Genomic DNA, 19176 nt, shown 5'->3' with positions numbered 1-19176 from the left:
CATTATTCAACAGCTTTCATTGGACTCTATGAAGCTGAGGGAGTTCATTCTATATAGAGGGGGTGGAATTCAATATGTTAACAAGGGAACATTATTCAGCAGCTTTCATTGGACTCTATGAAGCTGAGTGAGTTCATTCTATATAGAGGGGGTGGAATTCAATATGTTAACAAGGGAACATTATTCAGCAGCTTTCATTGGACTCTATGAAGCTGAGGGAGTTCATTCTATATAGAGGGTGTGGAATTCAATATGTTAACAAGGAACATTATTCAGCAGCTTTCATTGGACTCTATGAAGCTGAGGGAGTTCATTCTATATAGAGGGTGATGCTGCTAAACTTTTGCCCACAGCTGTACATGATGTATCGTAATAGAGGTCTGTATTGCTTGTGATACGAGACCACAGCATAAAGAACTACAGCTCCCAGCATGCCTCACCATTGCCGCGGGTGCAGAGGCATCCTGGGGAGCTGTAGTCCTAGCGCCAGCAAAATGAGTTTATTCTGTATATAGAGGGTGATGCTGCTAAACTTTTGCCAGAGCTGTGTATAAAACAAAATGCATCACTATCAACCAACTTCAGTAACTAAGTATAGAAACACTAAAATAAACTTCATTAATTCAATGACTCATGCTTCCACTAGAAGTCTCTCTCAGTGTCTTCAGTGTAAATTCAACGGCAAACGTTTCCACTAGAAGTCTCTCTCAGTGTCTTCAGTGTAAATTCAATGGCAAACGTTTCCACTAGAAGTCTTTCTCAGCGTCTTCAGTGTAAATTCAATGGCAAACGTTTCCACTAGAAGTCTCTCTCAGCGTCTTCAGTGTAAATCAATGGCAAACGTTTCCTCTAGAAGTCTCTCTCAGCGTCTTCAGTGTAAATTCAACGGCCTAACGTTTCCACTAGAAGTCTTTCTCAGCGTCTTCAGTGTAAATTCAATGGCAAACGTTTCCTCTAGAAGTCTCTCTCAGCGTCTTCAGTGTAAATTCAATGGCAAACGTTTCCACTAGAAGTCTCTCTCAGCGTCTTCAGTGTAAATTCAATGGCAAACGTTTCCACTAGAAGTCTCTCTCAGTGTCTTCAGTGTAAATTCAACGGCAAACGTTTCCACTAGAAGTCTCTCTCAGCGTCTTCAGTGTAAATTCAACGGCAAACGTTTCCACTAGAAGTCTCTCTCAGCGTCTTCAGTGTAAATTCAATGGCAAACGTTTCCACTAGAAGTCTCTCTCAGCGTCTTCAGTGTAAATTCAATGGCAAACGTTTCCACTAGAAGTCTTTCTCAGCGTCTTCAGTGTAAATTCAATGGCAAACGTTTCCACTAGAAGTCTCTCTCAGCGTCTTCAGTGTAAATTCAATGGCAAACGTTTCCACTAGAAGTCTCTCTCAGCATCTTCAGTGTAAATTCAATGGCAAACGTTTCCACTAGAAGTCTTTCTCAGCGTCTTCAGTGTAAATTCAATGGCAAACGTTTCCTCTAGAAGTCTTTCTCAGCGTCTTCAGTGTAAATTCAATGGCAAACGTTTCCGCTAGAAGTCTCTCTCAGCGTCTCCAGTGTAAATTCAATGGCAAACGTTTCCACTAGAAGTCTCTCTCAGCATCTTCAGTGTAAATTCAATGGCAAACGTTTCCACTAGAAGTCTTTGTATTGCCAGTGTCTGTCTGTCCATAATATTGATTATGAATTTGTCTTGACTCTCTCCTCTCCCCTCTCCCCTCTCCTCTCTCTCTCTCTCTCCTCTCCTCTCTCCTCTCCTCTCCCCCCTCTCCTCTCTCTCCTCTCTCCCCTCTCCTCTCTCCTCTCCTCCCTCCCCCTCTCCCCTCTCCTCTCTCCTCTCCTCTCTCTCTCTTTCTCCTCTCTCTCTATCCTCTCTCTCCCTCTCCTCTTCCAGGATGACAATTCAATGTTTTTCCAGTTTGGACCCTCCATTGAGCAGCAAGCCTCCGTGATGCTCAATATAATGGAGGAATACGATTGGTACATCTTCTCAATTGTGACAACGTACTTTCCTGGCTATCAGGACTTCGTGAACAAGGTAAAAAAATATCACTGGGGCTAGGGTTAAGGTTAGGGCTAGTGTTAGGGTTAGTGTTAGTGTTGGGGTTGGTGTGTGGGTTGGGGTTGGGGTTGGTGTGTGGGTTGGGGTTGGGGTTGGTGTGTGGGTTTGTGTGGGTTGGGGTTGGGGTTGGTGTGTGGGTTGGGGTTGGGGTTGGGGTTGGTGTGTGGGTTGGGGTTGGTGTGTGGGTTGGGGTTGGGGTTGGGGTTGGGGTTGGTGTGTGGGTTGGGGTTGGGGTTGGTGTGTGGGTTTGTGTGGGTTGGGGTTGGGGTTGGTGTGTGGGTTGGGGTTGGTGTGTGGGTTTGTGTGGGTTGGGGTTGGGGTTGGTGTGTGGGTTTGTGTGGGTTGGGGTTGGGGTTGGTGTGTGGGTTGGGGTTGGTGTGTGGGTTGGGGTTGGGGTTGGGGTTGGTGTGTGGGTTTGTGTGTGGGTTGGGGTTGGGGTTGAGGTGTGGGTTGGGGTTGGGGTGTGGGTTGGGGTGTGGGTTGGGGTTGGGTTTGGGGTGTGGGTTGGGGTTGGTGTGTGGGTTGGGGTGTGGGTTGGGGTTGGGGTTGAGGTGTGGGTTGGGGTTGGGGTGTGGGTCTGGGTTGGGGTGTGGGTTGGGGTTGGTGTGTGGGTTGGGGTTGGGGTTGGGGTGTGGGTTGGGGTTGGGGTTGGTGTGTGGGTTGGGGTTGGTGTGTGGGTTGGGGTTGGTGTGTGGGTTGGTGTGTGGGTTGGGGTGTGGGTTGTATAATTACATTCCTATAATTATACAACTGGGAACCCCCCTCCCCTTCTCCCCCCCCCCCACCCCCTCTCCCTCTCCCCTTCCCCCCTCTAGATCCGCAGCACCATTGATAACAGCTTCGTGGGCTGGGAGCTGGAGGAGGTCCTCCTGCTGGACATGTCGCTGGACGACGGTGACTCCAAGATCCAGAACCAGCTGAAGAAGCTCCAGAGCCCGGTGATCCTCCTCTACTGCACCAAGGAAGAGGCCACCCGCATCTTCGACGTGGCCCGCTCCGTGGGGCTCACGGGGTACGGCTACACGTGGATCGTGCCCAGCCTGGTGGCGGGGGACCCCGGTTCCGTCCCGCCCGAGTTCCCCCGGGCTCTCATCTCGCTGTCCTACGACGAGTGGGATTACGACCTGCCCACGAGGGTTCGGGACGGCGTGGCGGTCATCGCCACGGCCGCGTCCACCATGCTGCTGGACCACGGCTTTGTGCCGGAGCCTCGGAGCTCGTGCTACAGCGTGCAGGACAAGAGGCATTATCAGAGCAACCTGCTGAGCAGGTGAGGGGAGCGTCTCTCTGTCTCTCTCTGTGACTCTCTCTGTGACTCTCTCTGTCTCTCTTTATCACTCCATCTCCTCTCTCTCCCTCTCTCTCTCCCAAACCCTCACTCTCTCTGTCTCTCTCACTCGCTCTATCACTCTCTCCTCTCTCTCTCCCAAACCCTCACTCTCTCTGTCACTTCCTCTCCTCTCCCTCCCAAACCTTTACTGTCTCTGTTTCTCTATCACTCCCTCTCCTCTCTCTCCATCTCTCGATCACTCTCTCACTTGCTCTATCACTCTCTCCTCTCTCTCCCAAACCCTCTCTCTGTCTCTCTCTATCGCTCTCTCTCCTCTCTCTCCATCTCTCTCCATCTCTCGATCACTCTCTCTCTCACTCGCTCTATCACTCTCTCCTCTCTCTCTCCCAAACCCTCACTCTCTCTGTCACTCCCTCTCCTCTCTCTCCCAAACCTTTACTGTCTCTGTTTCTCTATCACTCCCTCTCCTCTCTCTCCATCTCTCGATCACTCTCTCTCTCACTCGCTCTATCAGTCTGTCCTCTCTCCCTCCCAAACCCTCCTCTCCCAAACCCACTCTCCGTCTCTCTCCTCTCTCTTCCAAACCCTCTCTCTCTGTCTCTCTCTCACTCTCTCCTTTCTCTCCCTCTGCCTCTCACTCCCATACTCTCTCCCTCTCTCACTAACCTTATCTTTTAATACTAAACAGTGTCCCTCTCACCTCTATGTTGAATAATCCCCTCCTTCCCTCTATATTAAACACAATTCCTCACGCGCTCATGTTGAGATTTAGAGGTATAGTTTCTTTTTGGGGGGGGGGGGTGGGAGATGATGTTGCCCTTGTTTAATCCCCCCCCCCCCCCCCATTCCCTCCAGCGCGGAGATGTTCTGTTCTGGCCTATGGAATGTGTTGCCATGGCGACATGAACCCACGGAACACTCCCAGCTCCTTTTGTGTGATAGCAGCAACGTTGCCACGGCAACCGTAATCTAGAGAAGAGAGGAGCTCTGTCTCTTCTTATCTCTCTCTCTCCCCCTCCTCCCTCCTGCTCCCCCTCTCCCTCTCTCTTTCTCTCTCTCCCCCTCCTCCCTCCTGCTCCCCCTCTCCCTCTCTCTTTCTCTCTCTCCCCCTCCTCCCTCCTTCTCCTCTCTCTCCTTCTTTCTCTCTATCCCCCTCCTCTCTGTTATCTCCCCCAAAAACGTCAATACACTATCTGTGCACTAGATGGCGCTGGCTCTGACTGATATAAAGATGATCTAGCTTCCTGTGTTACACACGTCTATGGCATTGATCTAGTCTGTGTTAAGCACGTCTATGACAGTGATCTAGCCTGTGTTAGACACGTCTATGACAGTGATCTAGCCTGTGTTAGACACGTCTATGGCAGTGATCTAGCCTGTGTTAGACACGTCTATGGCAGTGCTCTAGCCTGTGTTACACACGTCTATGGCATTAATCTAGCCTGTGTTACACACGTCTATGGCAGTGATCTAGCCTGTGTTAGACACGTCTATGACAGTGATCTAGCCTGTGTTACACACGTCTATGGCATTAATCTAGCCTGTGTTACACACGTCTATGGCAGTGATCTAGCCTGTGGTACACACGTCTATGGCAGTGATCTAGCCTGTGTTAAGCACGTCTATGGCAGTGATCTAGCTTCCTGTGTTACACACGTCTATGGCAGTGCTCTAGCCTGTGTTACGCACGTCTATGGCAGCTCAGCTAGCACTGAAGAGCAGCTCCTGAACTCACAGTCAAAGCAACACAGACTGAGCGACAAAAAACCCAAAAAACGAAAAATCTATAAAACACAGCATTTGAGTATTTGCAGCAATCCGATGGAGGGAGCGAGAGAGAGAGGCGAGAGAGTGATATCGAGAGACACAGTGATTGGTAGCGTTATGAGAGGGGGAGGGAGGGAGGGAGAGGTGGAGCAGGGAGGGAGGGAGGACAGTTAGAAAAATAACGAAGCAAATCTGATTGGAAAAACCTGGTCTTTAAATAGCATCGCAGCGGACTTCTGAAAAGCATATTTTTAGAATGCTCCACTTTTCTGTTTGACACACTTTACCAGACCTCTCTGTGCTTTACAATGCTTCCCTATGCTTTACCAGACCTCTCTGTGCTTTACAATGCTTCCCTATGCTTTACCAGACCTCTCTGTGCTTTACAATGCTTACCTATGCTTTACCAGACCTCTCTGTGCTTTACAATGCTTCCCTATGCTTTACCAGACCTCTCTGCTTTACAATGCTTCCCTATGCTTTACCAGACCTCTCTGTGCTTTACAATGCTTCCCTATGCTTTACCAGACCTCTCTGTGCTTTACAATGCTTCCCTATGCTTTACCAGACCTCTCTGTGCTTTACTGTGCTTTACAATGCTTCCCTATGCTTTACCAGACCTCTCTGTGCTTTACAATGCTTCCCTATGCTTTACCAGACCTCTCTGTGCTTTACAATGCTTCCCTATGCTTTACCAGACCTCTCTGTGCTTTACAATGCTTCCCTATGCTTTACCAGACCTCTCTGTGCTTTACAATGCTTCCCTATGCTTTACCAGACCTCTCTGTACTTTACAATGCTTCCCTATGCTTTACCAGACCTCTCTGTGCTTTACAATGCTTCCCTATGCTTTACCAGACCTCTCTGTGCTTTACAATGCTTCCCTATGCTTTACCAGACCTCTCTGTGCTTTACAATGCTTCCCTATGCTTTACCAGACCTCTCTGTGCTTTACAATGCTTCCCTATGCTTTACCAGACCTCTCTGTGCTTTACAATGCTTCCCTATGCTTTACCAGACCTCTCTGTGCTTTACAATGCTTCCCTATGCTTTACCATGCCTCTCTGTGCTTTGCCATGCTGCCCTTCGCTGTGTTTTTAATGTGGGAGATGTTTGTAAGGACGCACACACACCCACACAGAATCATTTTTTAGCGCACTATTCAGAAATTGATTTTCTAGCAGAATTACATTTTCTGAGTGTGAAATTAGTTTCTTTTGTAGCCTCTCAGTGTGTGTGTGTGTCTCAGTGTGTGTGTCTCAGTGTGTGTGTGTTTCAGTGTGTTTGTGTGTCTCAGTGTGTTTGTGTGTCTCAGTGTGTTTGTGTGTCTCAGTGTGTGTGTGTGTCTCAGTGTGTGTGTCTCAGTGTGTGTGTGTCAGTGTGTGTGTCAGTGTGTGTGTGTCTCAGTGTGTGTGTGTCAGTGTGTGTGTCAGTGTGTGTGTCAGTGTGTGTGTGTCAGTGTGTGTGTCAGTGTGTGTGTGTCTCAGTGTGTGTGTGGGTCTCAGTGTGTGTGTGTCTGTGTGTGGGTCTCAGTGTGTGTGACTCAGTGTGTGTGTGTGTCTCAGTGTGTGGGTCTCAGTGTGTGTGACTCAGTGTGTGTGTCTCAGTGTGTGTGTGTGTCTCAGTGTGTGTGTGTCTGTGTGTGGGTCTCAGTGTGTGTGACTCAGTGTGTGTGTGTGTCTCAGTGTGTGGGTCTCAGTGTGTGTGACTCAGTGTGTGTGTCTCAGTGTGTGTGTGGGTCTCAGTGTGTGTGTGTCTGTGTGTGGGTCTCAGTGTGTGTGTCTCAGTGTGTGTGTGTGTCTCAGTGTGTGGGTCTCAGTGTGTGTGACTCAGTGTGTGTGTCTCAGTGTGTGTGTGTGTCTCAGTGTGTGGGTCTCAGTGTGTGGGTCTCAGTGTGTGTGTGTGTCTCCGTGTGTGTGTCTCAGTGTGTGGGTCTCAGTGTGTGTGTCTCAGTGTGTGTGTCTCAGTGTGTGTGTGTGTCTCAGTGTGTGTGTCTCAGTGTGTGGGTCTCAGTGTGTGTGTCTCAGTGTGTGTGTCTCAGTGTGTGTGTGTCTCAGTGTGTGGGTCTCAGTGTGTGTGTCTCAGTGTGTGTGTCTCAGTGTGTGTGTGTGTCAGTGTGTGTGTCTCAGTGTGTGTGTGTCTCAGTGTGTGGGTCTCAGTGTGTGTGTCTCAGTGTGTGTGTCTCAGTGTGTGTGTGTGTCAGTGTGTGGGTCTCAGTGTGTGTTTCTGTGTGTTCAGTATCGAGTTGACTCTTTCACTGGCAGTGACAGGGTTCATTCCGTCAGAACGCACAAGGAATAATAATTTTTCAAAAAAGCATTGCTATGGAAACCACAACCCACAGAGAACAGAAAAAAAATATGTCAGCTTCACCTGACAGCTAACATGAGAGAGGAGAGGAGAGAGAGGAGAGAGGAGAGAGAGGAGAGAGAAGAGAGGAGAGAGGAGAGAGGAGAGGAGAGAGGAGAGAGGAGAGGAGAGAGCAGAGAGGAGAGAGGAGAAGAGAGAGCAGAGAGAGGAGGGAGAGAGGAGAGGAGAGAGCAGAGAGGAGAAGAGAGAGCAGAGAGGAGAAGGGAGAGAGCAGAGAGAGGAGAGAGAAGAGAGGAGAAGAGAGAGCAGAGATGAGAGGAGAGGAGAGAGAGGAGAGAGGAGGGAGAGAGGAAGGAGAGAGGAGAGAGAGCAGAGAGAGGAGGGAGAGAGGAAGGAGAGAGGAGGGTAGAGGACAGAGGAGAGGAGAGAGAGAAGAGAGGAGAGAGAGGAGAGGAGAGAGCAGAGAGATGAGGGAGAGAGATGAGGGGAGAGAGGAGGATAGAGGAGGGAGAGAGGGGAGGGGAGAGAGGGGAGAGAGAGGAGAAGAGAGAGAGGGGAGAGAGGAGAGAGAGAGAGAGGAGAGAGGAGAGGAGAGAGAGGAGAGAGGAGAGAGAGGAGAGGAGAGAGGAGGGAGAGAGGGGAGGGGAGAGAAAGGAGAGAGGAGGGTAGAGGAGGGAGAGAGTAAGGAGGGAGGAGAGTAGAGGAGAAGGGAGAGGGGAGAGGGAGAGAGAGAGGAGAGGAGGAGCATTAGAACACAAATCAGCAAAAACACACACACAGCTCTGACATCACCTAGAATTTCAGGATTGAGACATCAAAAAAAAACCACGCAAGTCTACCGGAAGCCATAATCGCAGTCCAGGAGTATTTCATGTTAGATTTATTAAATTTGTCAGTTTTTCTTTTGTTCAGTCTCTGGAAAACTACAAAGCGCTGGGTGTGGAATTCAATATGTTAACAAGGGAACATTATTCAGCAGCTTTCATTGGACTCTATGAAGCTGAGGGAGTTCATTCTATATAGAGGGTGTGGAATTCAATATGTTATCAAGGGAACATTATTCAGCAGCTTTCATTGGACTCTATGAAGCTGAGGGAGTTCATTCTATATAGAGGGGGTGGAATTCAATATGTTAACAAGGGAACATTATTCAGCAGCTTTCATTGGACTCTATGAAGCTGAGGGAGTTCATTCTATATAGAGGGGGTGGAATTCAATATGTTAACAAGGGAACATTATTCAGCAGCTTTCATTGGACTCTATGAAGCTGAGGGAGTTCATTCTATATAGAGGGGGTGGAATTCAATATGTTAACAAGGGAACATTATTCAGCAGCTTTCATTGGACTCTATGAAGCTGAGGGAGTTCATTCTATATAGAGGGGGTGGAATTCAATATGTTAACAAGGGAACATTATTCAGCAGCTTTCATTGGACTCTATGAAGCTGAGGGAGTTCATTCTATATAGAGGGGGTGGAATTCAATATGTTAACAAGGGAACATTATTCAGCAGCTTTCATTGGACTCTATGAAGCTGAGGGAGTTCATTCTATATAGAGGGGGTGGAATTCAATATGTTAACAAGGGAACATTATTCAGCAGCTTTCATTGGACTCTATGAAGCTGAATCAGTTCATTCTATATAGAGGGGGTGGAATTCAATATGTTAACAAGGGAACATTATTCAGCAGCTTTCATTGGACATGAGAAAGGAGAGAGGAGGGGAATTGGAGGGCTGGTGAATCGGGGGGGCTGGTTTATTTGGGGGGCTGGTGAATCAGGGGGGCTGGTGAATCGGGGGGCTGGTGAATCGGAGGGCTGGTGAATCGGGGGGGCTGGTTTATTTGGGGGGGCTGGTGAATCAGGGGGGCTGGTGAATCGGGGGGCTGGTGAATCGGAGGGCTGGTGAATTGAGGGGGCTGGTGAAATGGGACGGGGCTGGTGAATCGGGGGGCTGGTTTATTTGGGGGGGCTGGTGAATCGGGGGGGGCTGGTGAATCGGGGGGGCTGGTGAATTGGGTGGGGCTGGTGAATCGGGGGGGCTGGTGATTCAGGGGGGCTGGTGATTTGGGCGGGGCTGGTGAATCGGGGGGGGCTGGTGAATTTGGGGGGCTGGTGAATTCGGGGGCGCTGGTGAATTCGGGGGGGCTGGTATATTTTGTGTATCTGGCTCCGGGCTGACCGGTGTCCTGGTCCAGTTCGGGGTGCTGGTGGTCAGCCGGATCGCAGTGGATTTTGATTGTCTTAAAACGGTCAGTTTGCCTGGACGGTTTTTCCAGGAGGGAGGTGGTGTGCCTTGTGCTTCTGTTCCAGTTTTCAATTCTCTTTTATTTTATTGTTTTACAGTGGGGGGGCGGGGGGGGGGGTCATTTTAAATGAATTCGGGATTAAGCTGTTTTTAACAGGATGAAAACACTTCAGATATTTTTAGATTTTAATTTTTTAAATTGTGTTTTTTATTGCTGTTTTATGACCCTTCTATTTGTTTTAAGCTGGGTGTGTTTTTTATTAGGATTTTAATGGTGATTCGCTGGGGAGGTTTCGGCTCTGATCCCCGGAGGCAGAGAAAGAATCTTAATTTCGTTTTGTTTTTACCTTATTGGATTTTAATGGAGTTTAATTGGAACCATTAATAAAGGTTCTCTCTGTCCCCTCTCTTCTCCCCTCTCCTCTCTCCCCTCGCCTCTATTCTCTCTCCTCTCTCTCTGTCTCTGTCTCTCCTCTCTCCTCTCTCTGTCTCTCTCCCCTCTTCTCGCTTATCTCTTCTCTCTTCTCTCCTCCACCTCTCCTCTCTCCCTTCTCCTCTCCTCTCTCTCCTCTCCCCTCTCTTCTGTCCCTCCTCTCCTCTCCCCTCTCTCCTCTCCTCCACTCTCCTCTCTCTTCTCTCTCCTCTCTCCTCTCTCTTCTATCTCCTCTCTCCCCTCTCTCTCCTCTCTCCCTTCTCTCACCTCCTCTCCTCTCTCCTCTTTCTCTCCCCCTCCCCCCTCTCTCCTCTCTCTCTCTCCTCTCTCCCCTCTCTCCCCTCTCTCCCCCCCTCTCTCCTCTCTCTCCTCTCTCTCTCTCTCTCTCTCTCTCTCTCTCTCAGATTCCTGATGAATGTCACATTCGAAGGACGCAACTTGTCATTCAGTGAGGATGGTTATCAAATGCACCCCAAACTGGTCATCATCTTACTGGGAAAGGAAAGCCAGTGGGAGAGGGTGAGTGGGAACTAATTACCAACTGCTGTGAACCCGCTAGCGCCCCCTAGCCTCCCCGGATTGGAACCCAGGCCTCCAGAGGAAGGCGACAGGCCAGTCCAGTCCATTAACATGAACCCGCTAGCGCCCCCTAGCCCCCTCTGTGCTTTACACTGCTTCCCTATGCTTTACCAGACCTCTCTGTGCTTTACAATGCTTCCCTATGCTTTACCAGACCTCTCTGTGCTTTACAATGCTTCCCTATGCTTTACCAGACCTCTCTGTGCTTTACAATGCTTCCCTATGCTTTACCACACCTCTCTGTGCTTTACAATGCTTCCCTATGCTTTACCAGACCTCTCTGTGCTTTACAATGCTTCCCTATGCTTTACCAGACCTCTCTGTGCTTTACAATGCTTCCCTATGCTTTACCAGACCTCTCTGTGCTTCACAGGTGGGGAAGTGGGAGAACGGTTCTCTGGCGATGAAGTACCACGTGTGGCCACGTTTCGACCTCTTCTCGGACGCGGAGGAGCGCGAGGACGACCACCTGAGCATCGTGACCCTGGAGGAGGCGCCGTTCGTGATCGTGGAAGACGTGGACCCCCTGAGCGGGACCTGCATGAGGAACACGGTGCCCTGCCGAAAACAGATGAAAATCCTGTGAGTCTAATACACTGTGACACTGTGAGAGTCTGTGACAGTGTGATACTGTGAGAGTGTCTGTGACAGTGTGACACTGTGAGAGTGTCTGTGACACTGTGAGAGTCTGTGACAGTGTGATACTGTGAGAGAGTCTGTGACACTGTGGGAGAGTCTGTGACAGCGTGATACTGTGAGTCTAATACACTGTGACATTGTGAGAGTCTGTGACAGTGTGACACTGTGAGTCTAATACACTGTGACACTGAGATAATGTGACAGTGTGATACTGTGAGTCTAATACACTGTGACACTGAGATAATGTGACAGTGTGATACTGTGAGTCTAATACACTGTGACACTGAGATAATGTGACAGTGTGACACTGTGAGAGAGTCTGTGACATTGTGAGTCTAATCCATGAGAGTCTGTGACAGTGTGACACTGAGTCTAATACACTACGCTGTGAAAAACAGATTAAATGCAACTCTCCCTCTCCCCCTCTTCCCTCTCCCTCCTCCCTGCCTCTCCCCCTCTCTCCCTCTCCCCCTCTTCCCTCTCCCTCCTCCCTGCCTCTCCCCCTCTCTCCCTCTCTTCCTCTCCCCCTCTTCCCTCTCCCTCCTCCCTGCCTCTCCCCCTCTCTCCCTCCTCCTCCTCCTCTCCCCCTCTCTCAGAAACACCACTGTGGACAGTGGGGTCTACATCAAGCGCTGCTGTAAGGGGTTCTGCATTGACATCCTGAAGAAGGTCGCCAAGACGGTGAAGTTCACCTACGACCTTTACCTCGTGACCAACGGCAAGCACGGCAAGAAGATCAACGGGACCTGGAACGGACTGGTGGAGAGGTGAGGACAGGGACACGGGACTGAGAGAGACAGGGGGACACGGGGACTGGGAGAGACAGGGGGACACGGGGACTGAGAGAGACAGGGGGACACGGGGACTGAGAGAGACAGGGGACACAGGGACTGGGAGAGACAGGGGACACGGGGACTGAGAGAGACAGGGGGACACGGGGACTGAGAGAGACAGGGGACACGGGGACTAGGAGAGACAGGGGGACACGGGGACTGAGAGAGACAGGGGGACACGGGGACTGAGAGAGACAGGGGGACACGGGGACTGAGAGAGACAGGGGGACACGGGGACTGAGAGAGACAGGGGACACAGGGACTGGGAGAGACAGGGGACACGGGGACTGAGAGAGACAGGGGGACACGGGGACTGAGAGAGACAGGGGACACGGGGACTGAGAGAGACAGGGGGACACGGGGACTGAGAGAGACAGGGGGACACGGGGACTGAGAGAGACAGGGGGACACGGGGACTGAGAGAGACAGGGGGACACGGGGACTGAGAGAGACAGGGGGACACGGGGACTGAGAGAGACAGGGGACACGGGGACTGGGAGAGACAGGGGACACGGGGACTGAGAGAGACAGGGGGACACGGGGACTGAGAGAGACAGGGGACACGGGGACTGGGAGAGACAGGGGGACACGGGGACTGAGAGAGACAGGGGGACACGGGGACTGAGAGAGACAGGGGACACGGGGACTGAGAGAGACAGGGGGACACGGGGACTGAGAGAGACAGGGGGACACGTGGACTGAGAGAGACAGGGGGACACGTGGACTGAGAGAGACAGGGGGACACGGGGACTGAGAGAGACAGGGGGACACGGGGACTGAGAGAGACAGGGGACACAGGGACTGAGAGAGACAGGGGGACACGGGGACTGAGAGAGACAGGGGACACGGGGACTGGGAGAGACAGGGGGACACGGGGACTGAGAGAGACAGGGGGACACGGGGACTGAGAGAGACAGGGGGACTGGGAGAGACAGGGGGACACGGGGACTGAGAGAGACAGGGGACACGGGGACTGAGAGAGACAGGGTGACACGGGGACTGGGAGAGACAGGGGACACGGGGACTGAGAGAGACAGGGGGACACGGGGACTGAGAGAGACAGGGGACACGGGGACTGAGAGAGACAGGGTGACACGGGGACTGGGAGAGACAGGGGACACGGGGACTGAGAGAGACAGGGGGGACACGGGGACTGAGAGAGACAGGGGACATGGGGACTGAGAGAGACAGGGTGACACGGGGACTGGGAGAGACAGGGGACACGGGGACTGAGAGAGACAGGGGGACACGGGGACTGAGAGAGACAGGGGACACGGGGACTGAGAGAGACAGGGGGACACGGGGACTGAGAGAGACAGGGGGACACGGGGACTGAGAGAGAGAGGGGGGACTGGGAGAGACAGGGGGACACGGGGACTGGGAGAGACAGGGGACACAGGGACTGGGAGAGATAGGGGGACACGGGGACTGAGAGAGAGAGGGGGACTGGGAGAGACAGGGGGACACGGGGACTGGGAGAGACAGGGGACACAGGGACTGGGAGAGATAGGGGGACACGGGGACTGAGAGACAGGGGGACACGGGGACTGAGAGAGAGAGGGGGACTGGGAGAGACAGGGGGACACGGGGACTGGGAGAGATAGGGGACACAGGGACTGGGAGAGACAGGGGGCTGGGGGACACAGGGACTGAGACATTGAGTCACAGAGAGAGAGACAAAGCAAGTGATGCAGGACAGAGAAAGATTTTATAGATATTATTATTATTATTATTATTATTATTATTATTATTATTATTATTATTATTACCCTCTCTGCTCTCTACCTCCTCTCTCCCCTCTCCCCTCTCTCCCCGTCTCTGGTTCTCCCCCCTCTCCTCTCCCCTCTCTGTGGCTCCCCCACCTTCTCCCCCCTCTCTCCCCTCTCTCCCCCTCTCTGGTTCTCCCCCTCTCCTCTCCCCTCTCTGTGGCTCCCCCACCTTCTCCCCCCTCTCTCCCCTCTCCCCCTCTCTCTGGTTCTCCCCCTCTCCCCTCCCCTCTCTCTCTCCCCCTGCAGGTTGTGTTCAAGCGTGCTCACATGGCTGTGGGCTCCCTCACTATCAATGAGGAGAGGTCAGAGGTCATCGACTTCTCCGTTCCGTTCATCGAGACGGGGATCAGCGTCATGGTCTCCCGTAGCAACGGGACCGTCTCCCCCTCCGCCTTCCTGGGTGAGCCCCCCCCCCCATACCCCATACCCCAGAGCGCTCTCTCTCTCTCTCTCTCTCCCAAACCCCACCTCTCTCACTCCCTCCCATACCCCAGAGCGCTCTCGCTCTCTCTCTCTCTCTCCCAAACCCCACCTCTCTCACTCCCTCCCATACCCCAGAGCGCTCTCGCTCTCGCTCTCTCTCTCCCAAACCCCACCTCTCTCACTCCCTCCCATACCCCAGAGCGCTCTCGCTCTCGCTCTCTCTCTCCCAAACCCCACCTCTCTCACTCCCTCCCATACCCCAGAGCGCTCTCGCTCTCTCTCTCTCTCTCCCAAACCCCACCTCTCTCACTCCCTCCCATACCCCAGAGCGCTCTCGCTCTCGCTCTCTCTCTCCCAAACCCCACCTCTCTCACTCCCTCCCATACCCCAGAGCGCTCTCGCTCTCGCTCTCTCTCTCCCAAACCCCACCTCTCTCACTCCCTCCCATACCCCAGAGCACTCTCGCTCTCGCTCTCTCTCTCCCAAACCCCACCTCTCTCACTCCCTCCCATACCCCAGAGCGCTCTCGCTCTCGCTCTCTCTCTCCCAAACCCCACCTCTCTCACTCCCTCCCATACCCCAGAGCGCTCTCGCTCTCGCTCTCTCTCTCCCAAACCCCACCTCTCTCACTCCCTCCCATACCCCAGAGCGCTCTCGCTCTCGCTCTCTCTCTCCCAAACCCCACCTCTCTCACTCCCTCCCATACCCCAGAGCGCTCTCGCTCTCGCTCTCACTCTCCCAAACCCCACCTCTCTCACTCCCTCCCATACCCCAGAGCGCTCTCGCTCTCGCTCTCTCTCTCCCAAACCCCACCTCTCTCACTCCCTCCCATACCCCAGAGCGCTCTCGCTCTCGCTCTCTCTCTCCCAAACCCCACCTCTCTCACTCCCTCCCATACCCCAGAGCGCTCTCGCTCTCGCTCTCTCTCTCCCAAACCCCACCTCTCTCACTCCCTCCCATACCCCAGAGCGCTCTCTCTCTCTCTCTCCCAAACCCCACCTCTCTCACTCCCTCCCATACCCCAGAGCTCTCTCTCTCTCTCTCTCTCTTTCTCTCTCTCTCAGAGCCCTTCAGTGCTGATGTCTGGGTGATGATCTCTCTCTCTCTCTCTCTCTCTCTCTCTCTCTCTCTCTCTCTCTCTCTCTCTCTCTTTCTCTCTCTCAGAGCCCTTCAGTGCTGATGTCTGGGTGATGATCTCTCTCTCTCTCTCTCTCTCTCTCTCTCTCTCTCTCTCTCTCTCTCAGAGCCCTTCAGTGCTGATGTCTGGGTGATGATCTCTCTCTCTCTCTCTCTCTCTCTCTCTCTCTCTCTCTCTCTCTCTCTCTCAGAGCCCTTCAGTGCTGATGTCTGGGTGATGATCTCTCTCTCTCTCTCTCTCTTTCTCTCTCAGAGCCCTTCAGTGCTGATGTCTGGGTGATGATGTCTCTCTCTCTCTCTCTCTCTCTCTCTCTCTCTCTCTCAGAGCCCTTCAGTGCTGATGTCTGGGTGATGATGTCTCTCTCTCTCTCTCTCTCTCTCTCTCTCTCTCTCAGAGCCCTTCAGTGCTGATGTCTGGGTGATGATGTCTCTCTCTCTCTCTCTCTCTCTCTCTCTCTCTCTCAGAGCCCTTCAGTGCTGATGTCTGGGTGATGATGTTCGTGATGCTCCTCCTCGTCTCAGCGGTCGCTGTTTTCGTTTTCGAGTATTTCAGCCCCGTCGGGTACAACCGCTGCCTGGCCGACGGGAGAGGTGAGAGCGCCAGGAAATATACACAGGAAAAATACACAGGAAAAATACACAGGAAAAATACACAGGAAAAATACACAGGGAATATACACAGGGAATATACACAGGGAATATACACAGGAAAAATAATTATTATTATTATTATTATTATTATTATTATTATTATTATTATTATTATTATTATTAGTAGTAGTAGTAATAATATTCTTAAGTTCTTATTGTTACCCTCTCTCCTCCCTCCCCCCTCTCACCCCCTCACATCCCCCTCAGAGCCGGGAGGCCCCTCCTTCACTATCGGCAAGGCGATCTGGTTGCTGTGGGGACTCGTGTTCAACAACTCCGTGCCGGTGCAGAACCCCAAGGGCACCACCAGTAAGATCATGGTGTCGGTGTGGGCCTTCTTTGCCGTCATCTTCCTCGCCAGCTACACCGCCAACCTGGCCGCCTTCATGATCCAGGAAGAGTACGTGGACCAGGTGTCAGGGCTGAGCGACAAGAAGGTGGGCGGGGCCTGGGCAGGGGGCGGGGCAGGGAGGCGGGGCCAATCGCTGCTCTTGCAGTGTTTCTAGACCCATTCATATTATTATTATTATTATTATTATTATTATTATTATTATTATTATTATTATTATTATTGTTGTTGTTGTTTTTCTTGTTTTATATATATTTTTTTGGGGGGGGGGTTAGTTTCAGAGACCCAATGACTTCTCGCCCCCGTTCCGATTCGGGACGGTCCCGAACGGGAGCACGGAGAGGAACATCCGGAACAACTACTTCGAGATGCACTCGTACATGGTGAAGTACAACCAGAGGAACGTGGACGATGCCCTGCTGAGCCTCAAGACAGGGTGAGAGACACGAGACACACCGAGAGACACACTGAGACACACCGAGAGACACCGAGATACATTGAGATACACACTGAGACACACCGAGACACACACTGAGATACACACTGAGACACACTGAGATACACACTGAGAGACACACTGAGATACACACTGAGAGACACACTGAGATACACACTGAGAGACTCTGAGAGACACACTGAGATACACTGAGACACACACTGAGACACACACTGAGATACACTGAGATACACACTGAGACACACTGAGATACACACTGAGATACACTGAGATACACACTGAGACACACTGAGATACACACTGAGATACACTGAGATACACACTGAGATACACTGATACACACACTGAGATACACACTGAGATACACTGAGAGACACACTGAGATACACTGAGACACACACTGAGACACACACTGAGACACACACTGAGATACACACTGAGATACACTGAGACACACACTGAGATACACACTGAGACACACACTGAGATACACACTGAGACGCACACTGAGACACACACTGAGATACACACTGAGATACACACTGAGACGCACACTGAGATACACTGAGAGACACACTGAGATACACACTGAGAGACTCTGAGAGACACACTGAGATACACTGAGACACACACTGAGACACACACTGAGATACACTGAGATACACACTGAGACACACTGAGATACACACTGAGATACACTGAGATACACACTGAGACACACTGAGATACACACTGAGATACACTGAGATACACACTGAGATACACTGATACACACACTGAGATACACACTGAGATACACTGAGAGACACACTGAGATACACTGAGACACACACTGAGACACACACTGAGACACACACTGAGATACACACTGAGATACACTGAGACACACACTGAGATACACACTGAGACACACACTGAGATACACACTGAGACGCACACTGAGACACACACTGAGATACACACTGAGATACACACTGAGACGCAGACTGAGATACACTGAGAGACACACTGAGATACACACTGAGACACACACTGAGATACACTGAGATACACACTGAGACACACTGAGACACACACTGAGACACACACTGAGATACACTGAGACACACACTGAGAGACACACTGAGACACACTGAGAGACTCTGAGAGACACACTGAGATACACACTGAGACACACACTGAGACACTCTGAGACACACACTTGGATACACACTGAGACACACTGAGACAGGGTGATGCTGAGACACTGTGAGTCTGTTACACTGTGTCAGTGTGCTGACGCGCGGCTCTCCCTCTCCCTCTCTCTCTCTGTCTCTGTCTCAGGAAGCTGGATGCTTTCATCTACGATGCGGCCGTGCTGAATTACATGGCCGGGAGGGACGAGGGCTGCAAGCTGGTGACGATCGGCTCGGGGAAGGTGTTCGCCTCCACTGGCTACGGGATCGGCATCCAGAAAGAGTCGGGCTGGAAGAGGCAGGTGGACCTGGCCATACTGCAGCTCTTCGGAGACGGTGAGAGCGAGGGGCTCGCCTCCCATAATACAGCCAGGATCCTATTGTGGATTGTAACGTTGTCACACTTTTTTTTTGTAATGTAGGGTATTAGACTCACACTGTCACAGTGCAGTGTATTAGACTCACACTGTCACAGTGCAGTGTATTAGACTCACACTGTCACAGTGTAGGGTATTAGACTCACGCTGTCACAGTGCAGTGTATTAGACTCACACTGTCACAGTGCAGCGTATTAGACTCACACTGTCACAGTGTAGGGTATTAGACTCACGCTGTCACAGTGCAGTGTATTAGACTCACAGTGTCACAGTGCAGTGTATTAGACTCACAGTGTCACAGTGCAGTGTATTAGACTCACAGTGTCACAGTGCAGTGTATTAGACTCACACTGTCACAGTGCAGTGTATTAGACTCACACTGTCACAGTGCAGTGTATTAGACTCACAGTGTCACAGTGCAGTGTATTAGACTCACACTGTCACAGTGCAGTGTATTAGACTCACACTGTCACAGTGTAGTGTATTAGACTCACACTGTCACAGTGCAGTGTATTAGACTCACACTGTCACAGTGCAGTGTATTAGACTCACAATGTCACAGTGCAGTGTATTAGACTCACACTGTCACAGTGTAGTGTATTAGACTCACACTGTCACAGTGCAGTGTATTAGACTCACACTGTCACAGTGTAGTGTATTAGACTCACACTGTCACAGTGT

The 19176-nt window shown here is 51.5% G+C and overlaps 1 protein-coding gene across 1 annotated transcript in view; it reads left to right on the top strand.

Moving 5' to 3' along the window:
* Nucleotides 1–1889: 1889 nt before the first annotated feature.
* The window catches only part of LOC131736387 (glutamate receptor ionotropic, NMDA 2B-like), a gene marked incomplete at its 5' end in the record, with an annotated part of 22841 nt that continues 5554 nt past the window's right edge, over nt 1890–19176 (top strand). Inside the window, 10 exon segments of the mRNA XM_059021900.1 lie at nt 1890–2033; nt 2873–3327; nt 10511–10625; nt 11059–11267; nt 11921–12083; nt 14173–14326; nt 15952–16077; nt 16345–16574; nt 16762–16922; nt 18267–18454. Coding sequence (XP_058877883.1) covers nt 1890–2033; nt 2873–3327; nt 10511–10625; nt 11059–11267; nt 11921–12083; nt 14173–14326; nt 15952–16077; nt 16345–16574; nt 16762–16922; nt 18267–18454 — 1945 coding nt within the window.

The sequence above is a fragment of the Acipenser ruthenus genome, unplaced genomic scaffold, assembly GCF_902713425.1.
Source record: "Acipenser ruthenus unplaced genomic scaffold, fAciRut3.2 maternal haplotype, whole genome shotgun sequence".
NCBI classification, from domain to species: Eukaryota; Metazoa; Chordata; class Actinopteri; order Acipenseriformes; family Acipenseridae; genus Acipenser; species Acipenser ruthenus.
Note: the sequence above shows the minus strand (reverse complement) of the source record. Positions and strands in the feature narration are given on the sequence as shown.